General features: G+C 43.2%; 1 protein-coding gene across 1 annotated transcript in view; it reads right to left on the bottom strand.

Moving 5' to 3' along the window:
- Positions 1 to 2,132: 2,132 nt before the first annotated feature.
- NOL8 (nucleolar protein 8) overlaps positions 2,133 to 19,081 on the bottom strand; it is a 29,432-nt gene continuing 12,483 nt past the window's right edge. Inside the window, exons 10-17 of the mRNA XM_066617519.1 lie at positions 18,067 to 18,151; positions 15,018 to 15,165; positions 13,384 to 13,467; positions 12,866 to 13,152; positions 11,714 to 11,840; positions 10,263 to 10,330; positions 8,635 to 8,717; positions 2,133 to 3,172 (exon numbers count right to left, since the gene is read on the bottom strand). Coding sequence (XP_066473616.1) covers positions 3,119 to 3,172; positions 8,635 to 8,717; positions 10,263 to 10,330; positions 11,714 to 11,840; positions 12,866 to 13,152; positions 13,384 to 13,467; positions 15,018 to 15,165; positions 18,067 to 18,151 — 936 coding nt within the window. The 3' untranslated portion in view covers positions 2,133 to 3,118. The remainder of the gene's footprint in view (positions 3,173 to 8,634; positions 8,718 to 10,262; positions 10,331 to 11,713; positions 11,841 to 12,865; positions 13,153 to 13,383; positions 13,468 to 15,017; positions 15,166 to 18,066; positions 18,152 to 19,081) is intronic.

The raw sequence follows: 19,081 nt of genomic DNA, 5'->3' as shown, positions 1-19,081 counted from the left end.
AATGACCTCTCCTTTCCAAGTGTGCGTGGTATTGGAGATCAAATGAGGGGTGGTATGCCTAGCAAATTCATGTACCGAGTCCACTCTTAGTCCTTTCAAAATGAACCTAGGTTAGCAGGGGGCTGGAGACAATATTCAAAACAAATTCCCTTTCTAGCTTAAAGACCTTCCCACAAAAGTGAACGCTATCACCACTGAAGAAAGGCTTGTCAAAGGCATACAGCAACAGTTTATATTTCAAATCTGGAAAAGGGTCTCCTGGGTCCTCCTCACATCATCACAGTTTGAATACAAGGGTCCAACTTTTCTGAATTCTTGCTGCTTGGCAACAGTGTTCATATTTTTGCTTTGACTTTCCTTCTTGCATCTTTGTGTTTCTTCCGACAGTCCTGGAAATGTTTTAACACAGTCATCAAAAGTTCATCATTTTAAGTTACTATTTTAAACATTTTCAGCTGCACCAAATAGTCAGCTCCATACAATATGGGGAGAGGTCATTGTCTGAGGCTGCAATCTTATACACACTTACATGGCAGTTACATCTGAGTAGGCATGCACAGATTACACTGTAAAAGGTAAACATGGAAATTATATCACCCATCTGTCTCTGGGCAGATTAGGTGTATACGTAACAGGTGTATCTGTAACAGGTATCTCTATTCAAAATGCAGGTACCTTTCTTAATCTGTTCTAACTGGGCTTTAGGATAGATTTGGTGATTGAGAAAATACTGGTGAATGAATGTTTTCTAGAAGTTGACATGAGGTGTGGAATCCTGGTTGTCAGCACTTTTTAACAAAACTGATAATCAAATATTACCCAATCGTTACCCAAGGATCTGTCCTGGGACCGGTGCTTTTCAACCTCTTCATAAATGACCTGGAGACAGGGTTGAGCAGTGAAGTGGCTAAGTTTGCAGACGACACCAAACTTTTCCGAGTGGTGAAGACCAGAAGTGATTGTGAGGAGCTCCAGAAGGATCTCTCCAGACTGGCAGAATGGGCAGCAAAATGGCAGATGCGCTTCAATGTCAGTAAGTGTAAAGTCATGCACATTGGGGCAAAAAATCAAAACTTTAGATATAGGCTGATGGGTTCTGAGCTGTCTGTGACAGATCAGGAGAGAGATCTTGGGGTGGTGGTGGACAGGTCGATGAAAGTGTCGACCCAATGTGCGGCGGCAGTGAAGAAGGCCAATTCTATGCTTGGGATCATTAGGAAGGGTATTGAGAACAAAACGGTTAGTATTATAATGCTGTTGTACAAATCGATGGTAAGGCCACACCTGGAGTATTGTGTCCAGTTCTGGTCGCCGCATCTCAAAAAAGACATAGTGGAAATGGAAAAGGTGCAAAAGAGAGCAACTAAGATGATTACGGGGCTGGGGCACCTTCCTTATGAGGAAAGGCTACGGCGTTTGGGCCTCTTCAGCCTAGAAAAGAGACGCTTGAGGGGGGACATGATTGAGACATACAAAATTATGCAGGGGATGGACAGAGTGGATAGGGAGATGCTCTTTACACTCTCACATAATACCAGAACCAGGGGACATCCACTAAAATTGAGTGTTGGGCGGGTTAGGACAGACAAAAGAAAATATTTCTTTACTCAGCGCGTGGTCGGTCTGTGGAACTCCTTGCCACAGGATGTGGTGCTGGCGTCTAGCCTAGACGCCTTTAAAAGGGGATTGGACAAGTTTCTGGAGGAAAAATCCATTATGGGGTACAAGCCATGATGTGTATGCGCAACCTCCTGATTTTAGGAATGGGTTAAGTCAGAATGCCAGATGTGGGGGAGGGCACCAGGATGAGGTCTCTTGTTATCTGGTGTGCTCCCTGGGGCATTTGGTGGGCCGCTGTGAGATACAGGAAGCTGGACTAGATGGGCCTATGGCCTGATCCAGTGGGGCTGTTCTTATGTTCTTATGATATGTCTGGATGGAATTGCTATTTTAAATACTGTGCATTTCTTCTTGTCATCTCTCTTTATGACAAAATGTTTTTAAAAATCTATTAATGGTTGATTATGCAACAGTAAAGCACATAAGTACAAGAAGGAGATGTATTAATTACAGAAAAACACATACATATAATTTGTAAAAAAAATTATTCAACATATTTAAACTTCTCTATGCAGTACAATGTTCATGGAGGAGTCTGTGTTAGTTTTATTTTACAGCAGAAACATTTTGCTATACATTATTCATACAGTTAATCAAGACAGTGAAGAATTCAGCTTCTCCCATATTGGGTACTGTCGATCCAGAATACCAAAGCCCGCTAAGCACGCCATCCACCTCCTGTTCAAATGAATGGCACTGTTCCTTTCACCAATTCCAGACTGCAGTCTATTAGCTCAAGTCTGAAGCAAAGGATTTACCCCAATCAAATTGTACTGAGTTCAGTGGGATTCCGGACTGTTGTTAAGTGTTTGTAATTTGTAACCAGTTTTTTAAGATGCAAAAATAAATTTATATGAAAAATAAATAATCAGGCAATAAAAGTACACTAGTATGGTTTGAACCTGATAGGTTTGATACATGAAATTTGATAGTTACATGAGCTTGCACAATTATATACAAGTACAAACACCATCTATTTTTCTTAACTACTTTAACTGCACCAGTGTTTTAATATCCTGTGTTCTATATATTTCTGATTTTTGATATATTTTGTTCCTTTGGCAATGTGCTTGGCACCTAATCTTTTCTAAAGCTGCATTACAATTGACACTGACATCTACCTGTTGTATGAACTATCCTTAAAGGCTACTTTTGGTGCTGGAAATGACCTCTCCTTTCCAAGTGTGCGTGGTATTGGAGATCAAATGAGGGGTGGTATGCCTAGCAAATTCATGTACCGAGTCCACTCTTAGTCCTTTCAAAATGAACCTAGGTTAGCAGGGGGCTGGAGACAATATTCAAAACAAATTCCCTTTCTAGCTTAAAGACCTTCCCACAAAAGTGAACGCTATCACCACTGAAGAAAGGCTTGTCAAAGGCATACAGCAACAGTTTATATTTCAAATCTGGAAAAGGGTCTCCTGGGTCCTCCTCACATCATCACAGTTTGAATACAAGGGTCCAACTTTTCTGAATTCTTGCTGCTTGGCAACAGTGTTCATATTTTTGCTTTGACTTTCCTTCTTGCATCTTTGTGTTTCTTCCGACAGTCCTGGAAATGTTTTAACACAGTCATCAAAAGTTCATCATTTTAAGTTACTATTTTAAACATTTTCAGCTGCACCAAATAGTCAGCTCCATACAATATGGGGAGAGGTCATTGTCTGAGGCTGCAATCTTATACACACTTACATGGCAGTTACATCTGAGTAGGCATGCACAGATTACACTGTAAAAGGTAAACATGGAAATTATATCACCCATCTGTCTCTGGGCAGATTAGGTGTATACGTAACAGGTGTATCTGTAACAGGTATCTCTATTCAAAATGCAGGTACCTTTCTTAATCTGTTCTAACTGGGCTTTAGGATAGATTTGGTGATTGAGAAAATACTGGTGAATGAATGTTTTCTAGAAGTTGACATGAGGTGTGGAATCCTGGTTGTCAGCACTTTTTAACAAAACTGATAATCAAATATTACCCAATCGTTAAAGAGATTTGCTAAAAGTACATGGTATTTTCTTAGAGTTGTTACCATCCTAATAAGCTGTTGGGAGGAACACTCAGAGATCTGAGACAAGGAGTAATTAGCATTTTAATATGGATGATTCAAGAGAAGAAGCCAAGAAAATGCAGCTGAATCTTTTGGTTTGATCACATTTTTCATGCAATAGGTTCACTGTTTAGGGGCACTCATGTAGGCTGCAACCACAAATCAGAAGGCTACTATCCAGTGATGCTAACTATACCTCTTTTTGAAGAACAAGTGACCTGGGAACCACAAGAATTGACTACTGCACAGTACTCCATTGTGTAGCTGCCCTTAAAAACCTCTTGGAAGCTAGTTAGTATAAAGTTCAGCAGGTTTCTTCCTGCCAGGTGTAGGATGTCAGAAATACTTTTGGGTTAGCTGTATTGGCAGTCTGCTGGCTTCTGTACACAACAAGTAGGACTGATGATGATGTATAATCTCTACACAGCTTGAGCCCAGTGCACTTCAGTGATTACCTTCTCCAGCATGAATCTATCCATTCAGATCTACAGGGAAAGCCTAGCTCTGAATTTCATTTGCTTAGGAGTTAAAATCTATCAAGGTGAAAATGCATCTTTCTCAATTGTGACCTCACAGTTGTAGAACTTCCTCCTGATAGAACCCAATACTACATGTTTTCACTAGGCAAAACGCAAATTCTCCCCTTTAAAGGGGGCCTTAAGGTATTTTACTACATCTTTGTAGACAATGCAATGGTAGAATTTTATAATGTACATTGTAATGTACATAATGTAATTATCATGTACATTATAATGTAAATAAAATGCTTCATTATTTTGTGAAGCATCTTGTTTTTAAAAAACAAAAAAGAAAGGTGGGATTATCAGTTTAAACAATAAACATAATATACACAGCACCAACTCACTCAGTCATAGTTTAAACTTTATGGTTACAGACAATGAACCTGATCTCAAGGACATGGTTACAAAGCAACAAAACATTTACTTGGTTTTTAAAAATGGCTGCAATTATAGGTCTATACATGTATGTGTATTGGCAACCTTCAGTCTCGAAAGACTATGGTATCGCGCTCTGAAAGGTGGTTCTGGCACAGCGTCTAGTGTGGCTGAAAAGGCCAATCCGGGAGTGACAATCCCTTCCACACCGGGAGCAAGTGCAGTCTGTCCCTGGTCTGTCTCCCTGGCTATGGGCCTTCCTTCTTTGCCTCTTAGCCTCAGACTGTTGGCAAAGTGTCTCTTCAAACTGGGAAAGGCCATGCTGCACAGCCTGCCTCCAAGCGGGCCGCTCAGAGGCCAGGGTTTCCCACTTGTTGAGGTCCATCCCTAAGGCCTTCAGATCCCTCTTGCAGATGTCCTTGTATCGCAGCTGTGGTCTACCTGTAGGGCGCTTTCCTTGCACGAGTTCTCCATAGAGGAGATCCTTTGGGATCCGGCCATCATCCATTCTCACGACATGACCAAGCCAACGCAGGCGTCTCTGTTTCAGCAGTGAATACATGCTAGGGATTCCAGCACGTTCCAGGACTGTGTTGTTTGGAACTTTGTCCTGCCAGGTGATGCCGAGGATGCGTCGGAGGCAGCGCATGTGGAAAGCGCTCAGTTTCCTCTCCTGTTGTGAGCGAAGAGTCCATGACTCGCTGCAGTACAGAAGTGTACTCAGGACGCAAGCTCTGTAGACCTGGATCTTGGTATGTTCCGTCAGCTTCTTGTTGGACCAGACTCTCTTTGTGAGTCTGGAAAACGTGGTAGCTGCTTTACCGATGCGCTTGTTTAGCTCGGTATCGAGAGAATGTGTGTCGGAGATCGTTGAGCCAAGGTACACAAAGTCATGGACAACCTCCAGTTCATGTTCAGAGATTGTAATGCAGGGAGGTGAGGCCACATCCTGAACCATGACCTGTGTTTTCTTCAGGCTGATTGTCAGTCCAAAATCTTGGCAGGCCTTGCTAAAACGATCCATGAGCTGCTGGAGATCTTTGGCAGAGTGGGTAGTGACAGCTGCATCGTCGGCAAAGAGGAAGTCACGCAGACATTTCAGCTGGACTTTGGATTTTGCTCTCAGTCTGGAGAGGTTGAAGAGCTTTCCGTCTGATCTGGTCCGGAGATAGATGCCTTCTGTTGCAGTTCCAAAGGCCTGCTTCAGCAGGACAGCGAAGAAAATCCCAAACAAGGTTGGTGCAAGAACACAGCCCTGCTTCACTCCGCTTTGGATGTCAAAAGGGTCTGATGTGGAGCCATCGAAGACAACAGTGCCCTTCATGTCCTTGTGGAAAGATCTGATGATGCTGAGGAGCCTGGGTGGACATCCAATCTTGGGGAGAATCTTGAAGAGGCCGTCTCTGCTGACCAGGTCGAAAGCCTTTGTGAGATCTATGAAGGCTATAAAGAGTGGCTGTCGTTGTTCCCTGCATTTCTCCTGCAGTTGTCTAAGGGAGAATACCATATCAGTGGTGGACCTGTTGGCTCGGAATCCACACTGCGATTCTGGATAGACGCTCTCTGCAAGTACCTGGAGCCTCTTTAGTACAACTCGGGCAAACAGCTTTCCTACAACGCTAAGGAGAGAGATGCCGCGGTAGTTGTTGCAGTCACCCCTGTCACCTTTGTTCTTGTACAGCGTGATGATGTTTGCATCCCTCATGTCTTGAGGTACTCCACCTTCTCTCCAGCAGAGACAGAGGATTTCATGCAGCTCAGTGACTATGATCTCTTTGCAGCATTTTAGGACTTCAGCAGGGATGCTGTCTTTTCCAGGTGCCTTGCCAAAGGCAAGGGAGTCCAGGGCCACGTGAAGTTCTTCTAGGGTTGGTTCACTGTCAAGCTCTTCCAGCACAGGCAGGCACTCAATGTTGTTCAGTGCTTCTTCGGTGACTACATTTTCTCTGGAATATAGCTCAGAGTAGTGCTGCACCCAGCGTTCCATCTGCTGCGCCCGATCCTGGATGACCTCGCCTGTGGCAGACTTCAGAGGGGCAATTTTCTTCTGTGTTGGACCTAGGGCCTGCTTGATACCATCATACATCCCCTTGATGTTGCCCGTGTCAGCTGCTATCTGTATTTCGGAACAGAGCTGGAGCCAGTAGTCGTTAGCACATCTCCTGGCAGTCTGTTGGACTTTGCTGCGAGCAGTTCGGAGGACCTGCAGGTTGCGCTTACTGGGACAGGCCTTGTATGCTGCTTGAGCTCTCCTCTTTTCCTCAATGACTGGTGTCAACTCCTCAGAGTGGGCTTCAAACCAGTCTGCCGCCTTGTTGGTCTTCTTGCCGAATATGGACAAGGCGGTGTTGTAAACGGTATTCTTGAAATGTTCCCATCTGTTGGATGCGTTTGCGTCGGCCGAGCCTGGAAGAGATTCCTCAAGCGCTTGTGCAAATTCCTCCACTTTTCTCTGATCCCGGGTCTTGCTGGTATCAATGCGAGGTCTTCCTTCCTTTTTCGTGTGATACAGTCGCTTTGTTTGCAGTTTCACTCTGCTGCACACCAGGGAGTGGTCAGTGTCGCAGGCAGCACCATGATAACTGCGTGTGATCTTGATGCTGGGAAGGCTGGAGCGTCTGGTGAGGATCAGGTCGAGCTGGTGCCAGTGCTTTGATCTTGGATGTCTCCAAGAGACTCTATGTTGGGGCTTTGTGTTGAAGAATGTGTTGCTGACACAGAGACCGTGATGACAGCAAAACTCTAGCAGGCGTTGGCCATTTTCGTTCATCCTCCCAGTGCCAAACTGACCTAAGCAAGTGGGCCATGAACTGTTATCAGCACCAACTCTAGCATTGAAATCGCCGAGGATGAACAATGGCTCTTTTACAGGGATTTTCTTGACAGTGGTGGCCAGGTCATCATAGAATTTGTCTTTGGCTTCTGCTGGAGACGACAGAGTCGGTGCATAAGCACTGATGAGAGTGACAGGTCCTGCTGATGACTGGAGCTGCAGGGACAAAATTCTTTCACTTCCCACAGTAGGTGGGATGATGGATTTCAGCAGGGTATTTCTGACTGCAAAGCCAACGCCATGTTCCCTGGTTTCGTTTGGTGGTTTTCCCTGCCAGAAAAATGAGAAATTTCTCTCCTTGACAGATCCGGAATCTGGCAGCCTAGTCTCTTGAAGGGCGACGATGTCCATCTGCAGTCTGCTCAGCTCCATGTCGATGACAGCTGTTTTGCGTGCGTCGTCTATTTCTTGCAGGTCATCAGAGAAGCCAGGTGTCATTGTCCTAACGTTCCAGGTGCCCAGCTTTAGGGCAGTAGTTTTCTGTTTTCTGTTGCATGGTGCAGAGTTGTCGATCCGCTTGTCGGTTTTCACCCTAAACCCCACGCACCCCATGAGGTTAACGGACCGTGGCGAGGCAACACCTTACTGGCTGGGGACTGCCCAGCTTAAGGCGGGCGGTAGCTGCCCAATGAGATGCAATGATCTCTCCCACCGTCGGAAGCAGCCCCTGGCGTCATGCTCTACGCCAATCGAGCAAAGACTTATAACCGGTAAACTGCTGCTTCCCGTGTTGTGCCGACGCCGTATGGCGAAGTTGGAGTGTCCTCTCCAGTGCGCGAAGCCTGGGTAAAGAAGGTATGGAGGATAGGCTGTTACCCATGCAGCAAATCCCCCCTCTCCACGTCGCTGGAATGGTCCAATGGAAAGGCAGAAGCCAATACGGTTGGTTCCAGCGGCGTCGCAGGAGTTGCCAGAACGTGACTGTGTTCAGCCATGAACTGCCTCAGGGACTCCGGCTCCTGATTTTGCCTCGAGGTTGACTCCTGAAGCCTTTTCCAGAACTGGATGTAGCCACAAGGCAGTGGAGGTTTGAGGTCAGAGTTTCCTTCTCTTAGATGAGCTGCCTTCCTAGGCTGACGAGTCCCATCTACCCGGTGGCTGTTTAGTCGCCTCTTACGACAAGTACAGCCAAACTGAGGGCCTATTCTTAGCCCCCAGCCCCCAGGGGTTGTCTATACATGACTGCCTAGAATAGCTCTGCATGAGATCAAGAACTTTTCATTCACCTTACCTCAAGTAACATTTGGCGCCTGCTTTCCCAGTCACCTCTGTCTTCATCGAGGTTTGAAGATTTACAGAAGAGCTTTGGACCCTCTAGATGAGATAAAGAAAAGTGTCTCATTTAACATTTTTAATCTTACTGAAGTTGCAGTTGTGATAGAAGCAACTTATTGCTGTAGGATAAAGATCTCTTCCCTCTGAATGGTTTGATGTTTTAGTAGCTAAAGACACAATGATATCTACTGCCCCAGTGCTGTTCGGGTGCATTTCCACTTCCTTCTATGTTGCCAATTATATTGGCATGAATTACATACTTCTAAAGATTATTAGAGCTTTCCAGATAGCAACCACATCACTAGCCATGCTGCAAGCTGTTCTCTGCCATATGGTGTTACCAAGATTGTTCTTGCCCTTTTCAAAGTCCCTAGCTATTACCAACTGAATGCAGCTCAAGCACAAGGGAGGAGAAACCACAATATAACACTATCCAACTAATGACTCCTGGTGGAAGAGGCAGAAGACAAAAGACAGAGAGCATACTTTGCTATAAATCTTGATACCAGGATGTTGGACTTTGTTTGAATGAACGTCATGCTGTCCCCCATGGGCTTTTGGAGTCCTGTTCTGTGCTCCAGGTATACAAGTGCAGCAATCCGAGTGCTGTGGCACTTGGTAGTGACATCACATTGGAGGGCCAGCTGGCTGGACAGGAGAAGCAGGGATTGACAGACAGGTCCTTGCATCCTTAAGCATACATTCGTCAGTGTCAAGACCTAACTTTTAGCTGAATATGTTTATTTCATCTGTACTGTTATCTGAAAAGCCTTTTATTTCCACTTTACACATGTACAAGTGGTGCTGGGTACCTGCCAGGGGAGCAAAACCCAGGTTAGCACAACTCCTGCCAAGAGAGTACAACCCAGGTCTAGTAGTAGGACTGATGGCAAGAGGCCTCAGAGTCAAAGGCCAAGAGGAAGGCCATACTTTTTATTGTCAGCATTCACCCCCCTTCCCCCTTAGAAGAAGCCTTGCCTGCTCCTCAGAAAATTCCATGGATAACAGGACTTTGCTTGCACATAATATTTGATCCTGTGAACAAAAGCCACCTCTTAGGAGCTTCTTTACTTAGAGAAAACAAGTAGTTAGCAACATAAAAAAAAAACTGTAACTGTCCTCTCCAACTCCTTGGCCAAATTCAATCCCGGAGCTGTGTTAAACCATTTCTGCCCAACATGCATATATGCAACAGGGATAAAATGTGTAAACCTGTGGGCTGGACAGAAATTGGTTAGTATCATTTGATATTAAAGAGGTAATATTGAGAGGTAAATTTAGAAGAGGAAATTGATTAAGATATGTAATGATTTATTAGTTTTAGTGATATACAATGGTGATGTATGATTTCCTGCACCCTTTTTTTCGTGTGTATGTGTAGTGATGTTTTTTGTGTTGTGTGTTTTTGTTTGTAATTGTTTTTGGGAAATAAAAAAAATTAAAAAAAGAAAGAAATGGGTTTAATGAAGCAGCTGGCCTAATGAAACACCTGAGCCAACTACTGGACCCATAGCAAAAGGCAAGTCTCCCCCAACCCATGTGTGCATGTTTAATGCATGTTTAAAAGCACACTGGTAACAGTACCTTTTAATCTACTGTCGCCTTGCATGAAGAAGAAAAATCTAACATTTGAGTGTGGTAGAGCTGGAGACCTGCAAACAAACAAACACATCTTTTACAATGCAATCCTATGGATGCGTAATCAGACATAAGTCCTATTGTGTTCAATGCCACTTACTCAGGAGAAAGGTTGCAAAGGATTGCAGCACTACTGTCTTAAAGGAAAACATGGCAGTATATTCTACTTGAGGAATAAACATACATTTTTTAGCCAACCAGAACTGTGAAGTTGAATTCACATACATTATTTAGTACAGGGGTGTCACACTCATTTCATACAGAGGGCCAAATAGCATTCATGATGCCTGCTGAGGACTGAAGGTGATACAATTACACAGGAAGTGATGTCATTAAACAGGTCAAAACCAGAAATAAGCACTCTGTTCTCGTGTAGGAACTCATCAGCTGCAAATGACAGAAGAGAAACTACACAAATCTTGATCTAATTTCAAGATATGGAAGAGCCTAATTATCATGCGGGCCACCCTTTCAGTAGTGTCACCTCAGCATTGCTCAGCAGCTGAAAGCCCAAGGGCTAGACAAAAAGCTTCTGCGGGCCGCATCCAGCCCCCGGGCCTTATATTTGTCACCCCTGATTTAGTATGTGATATGTATTTAAAATTAGATGTCAGTGTGAAGGATTGTTCTGAAAAACAAAACAGCAAAAAGCTTTTCAGAAATTATGAGATGACAAACTAATGTCTTTTTTCCTCAGGATCAAGGAAATATACTGTAATATAGGTTACACTGAAAGTAATCTGAAAGATACTGCGCATCATGTCTCTGATCGCAGGGGTGCGCTGCCACTCACGACCGACTGCAGGAGCCTCCCAGGGGTCAGGGGAGCCCAGCGTGCCCCTGTGGCCCAATCACAGGCGCGATGCTGGGCATTGTGTCTCCGCCTTCCCCCCCGCCCCCGCTGCCTACAGCAAACAGTGGCTCTCAAACTCTCCTTGAGAGCTTGAAAATCACTGGTCTAGAGCATGGGTGTCATTCATACAGCAGGCTGAATAGCCTTCATGGCACCTGTTGAGGGCTGGAAGTGAAGTCATGAAGCAGGATGTCATTAAGCAGGTGATGGCCAGAAATAAGCACTTTTTCTCCCCTAGGAACTCATTAGCTGCAAAAGGCAGAAGACAAAACACGCAAATCTTGACTTTATTTTCAAGATATGGGAGAGCCCAATTATCATGCATGAGAGCCCTTTCAGCAGTGACACCTCAGAAGCTGAAAGCAGCTGATGGAGGTCCTGGGAGATCAGATCAGATGAAGAGCTTCTGGGGGCCGCAACTGGCCCGCAGGCCTTACGTTTGATACACCTCGTCTAGAGAATCCGTTTTTTAAAGACCACATAATAGGTGCAGCCCATCCAGCATTCTAGTCAAATATTTTCAAAATAATAAAGTAACATTTACACTTCTTTAACATCTTCACTTTCAGCTAATTCTAGCTCGTCCTCTTCTTCAGAACTTCTATCCTGAAAGCGTGGGTCTTCTTGCCATGCAACTCTTGCTGGCTTTATTGTTTCAATTACATATGGATCTGCAAACAAAAAACACACAACAAAAAACAAGACAGTTAATTATGCCTTGCTTTTTGGATAAAAACACATTTCTTTTTCATGAGCGGGGATTTGAACCTGGATATTGCAGGACTAAGTACATCTCCTGGCTCTCAATATGGCAAATACTAGGGCCACCATGATCCACTCTTGACCCATCCTGCCCTGGTTCCCACTCCAATTCAGCCCCACTGATGGCAGAATCCTGTCAGCAGTTGTCTGGAAGGAGCCGTTGGCAGTGCTCGACTATCTGGCCCTTGCACCAGCGGAAGCAACGTGCAGACAAATAGCTAGGCAATGGCTATTCAGCCTACACACAGCAAGGGCTATTTGGTCTATACCCAGTCAATAATAAATGTATGCTTAACGTTGCAATCCTAAACACAGTTACTAGGAAATAAACCTGTAACCATGGCAGTTTTTTAGACCTGTTTGTAAGTTTCCCAGATGGACATCCCCAGTTCAGCCAGACCACTTATGTGGTGGAGTGACACAACCTCCTATAGATGGTGGAGGTGACAGCTGTGGTGTGATGCTCCTGTTCAATTGTGAAGTCTGCTGTGTTTTCATTACAAGTCTCCTGAGCAAATTGGGGTTATGTTCTTTGTGATGTCAGAGGTTTTTTTTAAGGAAAATCTAGGTCCAGTCTAGAAACTGCCAGAGCAACCCTTGGTCTTTGGTCACAAGGCAGCATCATGTTTGTACTCATGACGGACATACCCTACTGAGTTTGTTTGTTTTTAAAGGGCAGCTGCCAGGACACCCAACACTGAAGAATAAACCATGCATAAAGTATTTCTAGAATTACAATTTCTAGAATGCTCTTGCAGTACAACTCTAGCTCTTGGCAGTAGTTGCAAAGTGTCTGTCACTGTCTTGTACTGTTTCTGCACATTATGGCCATGTCACAAAAAGGACAATTTGCTAGTCAGAAATTAAATTTGGTCCAGATTCCTAAAATGAACTGAACATTCATAAAGCTAGCCTTATACCTATGCAACTGTACCTTCTTTTATAGGTGTTGTCTCATTTTCAGCACCAAAAAAGGAAAATGTGAAGCCATTGGTTTCCTCTTGATTGTCGCTTCCAGCAGTGAATGTTAATGTCTCAGTATCATCTGCAGTTGCTGGTTCCACAGCATCATGTTTGTCCCAAGGTATTATTTCAGTTTTCTCATGATGTTTTGTAGATCCAAGGACTTCTCTCAAATCCACAGCAACGTTATAAAAGATTTCTTTAGACACTTCTGGAAGTTTCTCAGCCTCCTCCCGCTTCTTCTTCCTTGTAGCTTTACTACAGGAATGAAATGTGAACATTGGCTTTTGATAATATACAATCTTCATTGAAAAGCTGTATACAAATATACTCCTTTTGGGGGCACCCTGAATCTGCTGCCCCTTTTTCTCCCTGCCATCTGCTACTGATGCAAGCCACTTTCAGTTGCTTTCTGGCTAGGCCAACTGTGGAAATAAAACTAATCACTTGGACAACTTACTAGCAACAAAATATTAGTTGAACACTTACCTTTCTTTTTCAGTGACCTCAGGCTTTTTTTCAAACATTGCATGGTCCTGCCTTGTAGGATCATAGCGAATGGCATTGATATCTCTATGTAAAAAAATGAAATTTTATTTTTTATTACATTCTAATGTTTCTGACACAATTCAAAATTTGTTCAATGGAGCTAAGATTTCATTATGCAGGAATATAACAAAAGCTTAGTATACAAATATGGCATCTTCACTCACATTTAGTCATTCATTCACCTTCATTCACATTTAGTCAGTCTTCCATAAGATTTTGGCTTTGACAGCTGAACATACTATAACAACCTAAGAAAGATTATTTTACCAACAAAAATACAATTCATAAATGTGCTGAGAGCAAAATTGAATAGGTCATTGGAATGTTCCCAGTCATATTCTCATGATTTAACCTCAATTGAATCTTTGACCCATGCTACTTAATTGCTCCCACTAAACTGATCTATGTCATCAATTCCTATTCCCATTTTTGGAAAACTTCCATGGATCAGATATTGACACTGTTCGGTATCTGCTGGATGGGATAATGAGTGTTGCTTGTTATATGTTGCGAGATACTTGCTCTCAGTGTTGTCAAGGTATAAATTTTTATGTCTTTCTGTGCCCCTACATAGTGATCCTGAAAAATGAGTAGTTTCAACCTTGGCTGTTTTTATCCCTCTGTTTATTGTAAGTTTTTATGTTGATATTGCTGTCATTTATTGGAAATTGTTTATGCCAATAAAGGTATAATGAATGAATGAATGAATGAAATTCATATACTGCTCTTGGGTACTGAAGATGTAGCTTTCATCAAAGCTATAGATCAATCAATAGACATTTGATTTTTGAAGTTGTTGATATGCAGACTTTGCATTCTCACCAACATGTACTCAAGGTATTAGAAAATTTCAACAGAGGCTTCCCACAAAATAAATATTTCATTGCTCACAATCACTTTTTCTCACATTTTTGGCACTTAAGATGTCAAATATAATAAATGTCAACACAGTCCCAGGACCAGTAGCATTCTGTGAAGTAAGAAGGGGTGAAGCTGCAGAGACTCTAGTGTTGCAAATTGCCAGGGCTGGGGACAATTCATACTTCTTGGCTTGGCTTGGTCTACCTACTTGGCCTTGCTATGCCTCCCTTCCCTGATATGTCATTAAAACAATGTCTTCTGGGAGAGGCACAGGGGTCACTTCCCAGATCCACAGAGTAGTAGTGGCTCAAGGTTGATTTGGCCAACTACATTTGATTTCCCCCTCCCAAAGGACAGATATGGACTGCAGATGGACTTCTAGCCTGAAGACTACTGAACCTTACTCTTCAGAGTAATAGTCTCCTGGCTAAAGCTTTGCTTTCCACAAATTTTGTTGCAGTGATTGTGAATTCTGTGTTATAATCTGTAATCCAAAATGGTTCCCCAGAAAACAATAACTAATCAAGAGGCATATTGTTGTTAAACTGAGAGATAACCTCTGAATTCAAGACTGACTTGTATAGTGGCTATCAGAAAAATCAGAGTTACTGTAATGAATTGGTATAGAAAACATATTTGAGAAAAAACCTACTCATTTGTGTATCCTTTCCCTAAACATCCTAATGTCTGTCTGCTAAAAGAGAGGTCTGTACCTGAATTTCATGGTATTTGCAGCCTGCTTGCTTGGTTTGGAAGGTTCTATGTTAAGATGTAAAAGATTTTTCAATATCTCAAGATTTTTCTTTTTTTCTAAAGCAAGATTCTCCTCCTTTTCATTCACTTCCATTTTTTCTGAGTCATCTAAAAATTAAAATAGAAAAAAATGATAAACAGTTAAAGAATTCATATTAGTACCACAGAACAATTTTCATGAAGATTATATGGGAACGGGAAGACTCTTCTTCTATTGTCTTGGCTACCTTTACTCTAGACCAGTGGTTCTCACACATTTAGCACTGGGACCCACTTTTTAGAATGAGAATCTGTCAGGACCCACTGGAAGTGATGTCATGACCGGAAGTGACATCATCAAGTGGGAAAAATTTTTACAATTCTAGGCTACAATCCTACCCACACTTACCCAGGAGTAAGTCCCATTGACTGTCATTGTTAAAAGAATGTACACAGTAGTTTGTTAAAAGCACAGGTCGGTAACTTTTCCCCAAATGCAATCACATACCATGGTAGCAACATGTCTAATATATTAAAAATAAAACATTGAAAAGAATGGAGACCCACCAGAAATTGGCTTGTGACCCACCTAGTGGCTCCCGACCCACAGTTTAGAAACACTGCTCTAGACAATTCTTTGATATCATCCAGCCTGCCTGCCTGTCCCTTAAGATAATCTGAGGTGGATGTTTTTGGGGGGAGTGGGGGAGCCTCTGAAGAAAGTGTCAGGTATGGTGGCTAGAGGCATGGGATTCTCGGCAGTGGTACAACTTCTCAGAAATTCTCTCCCTTATGCACTTAAGCCAATTTCACATTACTTTATTGCAATTTTGGTGACTTTTTTAAAAATTTCAGTCAGTTTTTTAGTTTGGTGAAATGTTGTTGCTGCAAATGGGTAGGCTGGCATGATAAGATGTATGTTGCACCTTACCCCTTCCTTTCATGTTTTTTTATTTATTGTTTTTAAGAACATATGGAAAGCCCTTTCCCTTATTTATTTATTTATTTATTTATTTTACTTTACTTTACTTTATTTATAATTATTTATTTCAATTTGCTTTATGATGGGTCCTGGACGGATTGTCATTCTAAAAAGTGGGTCCCAGTGCTAAAAGTTTGAGAACTGGTCCAGTAAGGTGTTAGTAAGTTGACACCCTGGGGGGAGGTGACACCACTAGTGACCAAAATCACAGTTTGCAAAAATAATACCATCATGTTACATATCAATCAATGTGCAATTTCATGCAGAATGCGATGAAACAAACTGCGTAGAAATATCTTTATTCTATCAAAAGGTACAGCCAAAAAAACCAGTGGGGCTGGGGTGATGGTAGATCACCACACCCACCACCTGAGGCGTTGCCCCGCCCACTGCATGGGGGTGACGCGCTGGCCTCCCGCACTGGGTGACGCGAACCCTAGTGACGTCACTGGACTTGGGCTCCTGCCTCGACTTGGAGCCAGATCTACCTGCTGGGTAGACCTGGGCTCCTATTCCAACTTGGGTCATCCCGCCCAGTGGGTGTTCCCTTTTCGCCCAACTTTGTTCCCCATTCTAGCAGGCGCCATTCCACACTGGCGTGACAGTTGGGGGGGGAGGCATGCACTCATGGCCCCCCTCTTGGATCTGCCCGTGTACTGATGCCTCTCTTTTGCACCTAGCAATTAGAAATAGGTTAACTCTAAAACCTGGAGGTTTCTCAAAGCCATCAGGTAACATGCACCCTGTGTTGAACTTTCCTCCAATAATCTGTCCAATCCCCTTTTAAAGACATCAAGGACATGTACCATCACAACATCCTGTGGCAAGGGGTTCCAAAGAATAATTGCATGCTGGAAAAAGAAACATTTCCATTTCCTAACTCCACCACTGGTTTTTCTGTCCACCCCATACATATTTTATATGTCTCAGTCATGCCCCCAGGCTTGTTTTTAATAATTGCTGAGTTTTTATTTTGAATGTATTGTTATAAAATTTTTGTTAGTTGCCTTAATTTTTTTTAGAAAGGCAGAATATAAATGTTTAAAATAATAAAACAAAAAATACAAAACTGAAGCACCAGATCATCTTAGCCCCATGTTTATATAATCCACAGCATAACAGATATGTTTCAAGATACAGGTGAGGCCTCCATATCTGTGTTGAGCCAGACTTGGCCCAACCCAAACCCTCTGAATGTGACCAGAACCTCAGTTTGCAGGCTTTAGAATGGCCATTAGGGCAGAAAAAACAATACTTCTGGTTTTCCTTGGGAAAAGCAATGTTTCTATGCCTTTTAAGGCATTCTTAGACAGAGAGAGGACTTCCCCGGGCCTCAGAATGCCTTAAAAGGCTTAAAACGTCACTTTTTGGGTACTGCAGGCCATTCTGAAGCCTGCAGAGGTCCCAGGCGGACATGCGCGGCCACTGCGGGCTTCAGAAAGTCCTCTGGAGGCAACTGGAGTACAGCTCTAGTTGCTTTTGGAGGATTTAAAGGGGCCAAAATAATGGATTTCCTTATCTGTGGTTTTTGTTATCTGCGGAGGGTTCGAGAACAGATCCCTTGTGGAAACACAAGTCTCACATGTATGTTTATGGTGAATTGCATTCTATAATATTTAGTTTCTCAGCTTCCAAGAAAAAAAAGAACATCCATATTCAATTGCAGCACATCTCCCTCTTTTCTTCTGCCTGCCACACCACTGTGGTCAAAAGAGCAGTGTATATTATACCCCACTCCTAACCAACTTTCCAGTGCTAATACAGCCATGCCAATGGTGCATGGAGTGCATTCTGCAGTGCGTGAGCATGGGGAGGCTGTCATGAATGTCTCCTCAAAGCAATAGAAGCTACATTGCATTGCAGCTACATCAGTGCTGGAAAGTTGGTCAGGATTGGGCTGTTAATTGCTTTCACTGAGTTAATGCATCCAGTAAAAGTAGTGGGTAACAAGTGACATTAAATAGTGAATAATGAAATATTCTTTTTTTAAAAAATAATAATGAAGTTCTGCAAAGCACTCTCTGAAACAACCCATAGGAAAATCTCACCTTCTTGTTCACTATCACTTTCAAGAAAGCGGGCATCCATGCGAAATCTTTCATCTGTCCCAAATCGTGACTGCAAATGCATGAGCTACAACAATAGAAGAGTAGCATTCTTCAGTAGTTTATACAGATGTTAATTCTACCCTTGATCATTGCTACATGAAAGCAGTGACATTAATATTTTTATATACACACAAAAACACCAAAAAGGTTTCATAATAACCAACTTTTTTCAGTACCAGGTACTGAAAAGGCATGTTCCCTCCATGGCAAGCTCATAGTCGGAGCTGGTTGGTCAGAACAGGGCTTGATAATGAGTACTGGGATGATGAACCAACTAGATGAACTAACTGGTAGCAGAAGGGTCAGATAGGGCCTAGCAATGATAGCACTAGAACTGATTTTGGAGTGCAACTTAAAAACAAGAATACTGTACCAGTGAAGTTGAGGTGAATGAAGAAAAATCAAGGGACACAAATTTTATGTACTGTCAGATACAGACAAGGCTGGCCCATCTATGAGGAGGAGGGTGCCCATCTCTGTCCACCCACTTGCCCCCACTGCTGCTGCCCCCCCACTCCCCAGATTAGAAAAGGAAGAAAGGGACAGAGACAAAGACGAAGTGTGGGAGTAGCAGAGGCTGGCACATCACTGAGTGAGGACACAATCACTGGCATCGCTAGGGGCATGCGGGCCACACCAGGTGACGCGCTGGGGGGTGACGCGCCCTGGGGGTGACGTGCTAACATTGCGGGGTTAGGAGCTACCGCGTCATGCCATACACCGTTGTATGCAGAATGGCCAGCGGAGTGCAGTGCAGAAAACAGAATTGAAATTGCTCCTTTCCTTCAAAAGTTATGGCCAAAAAGCCGGAAGGAAAAAATGCATGGAGCCCTATGGAAAGTGAAAGTGAGCCTTATTGTGCATTTACTCGTGAGTAGGCACACTTGCCACGGTCTGTTGGAAAGGGCAGGCTGAGAGGAATCCAACAACACCAGAATGGTCCCAATCGAATGAA

This window comes from Tiliqua scincoides, chromosome 2 (assembly GCF_035046505.1).
Source record: "Tiliqua scincoides isolate rTilSci1 chromosome 2, rTilSci1.hap2, whole genome shotgun sequence".
In the NCBI taxonomy this organism is placed as follows: domain Eukaryota; kingdom Metazoa; phylum Chordata; class Lepidosauria; order Squamata; family Scincidae; genus Tiliqua; species Tiliqua scincoides.
The sequence above is the reverse complement of the archived record's forward strand: the minus strand, read 5'-3'. Positions and strand labels throughout refer to the sequence as shown.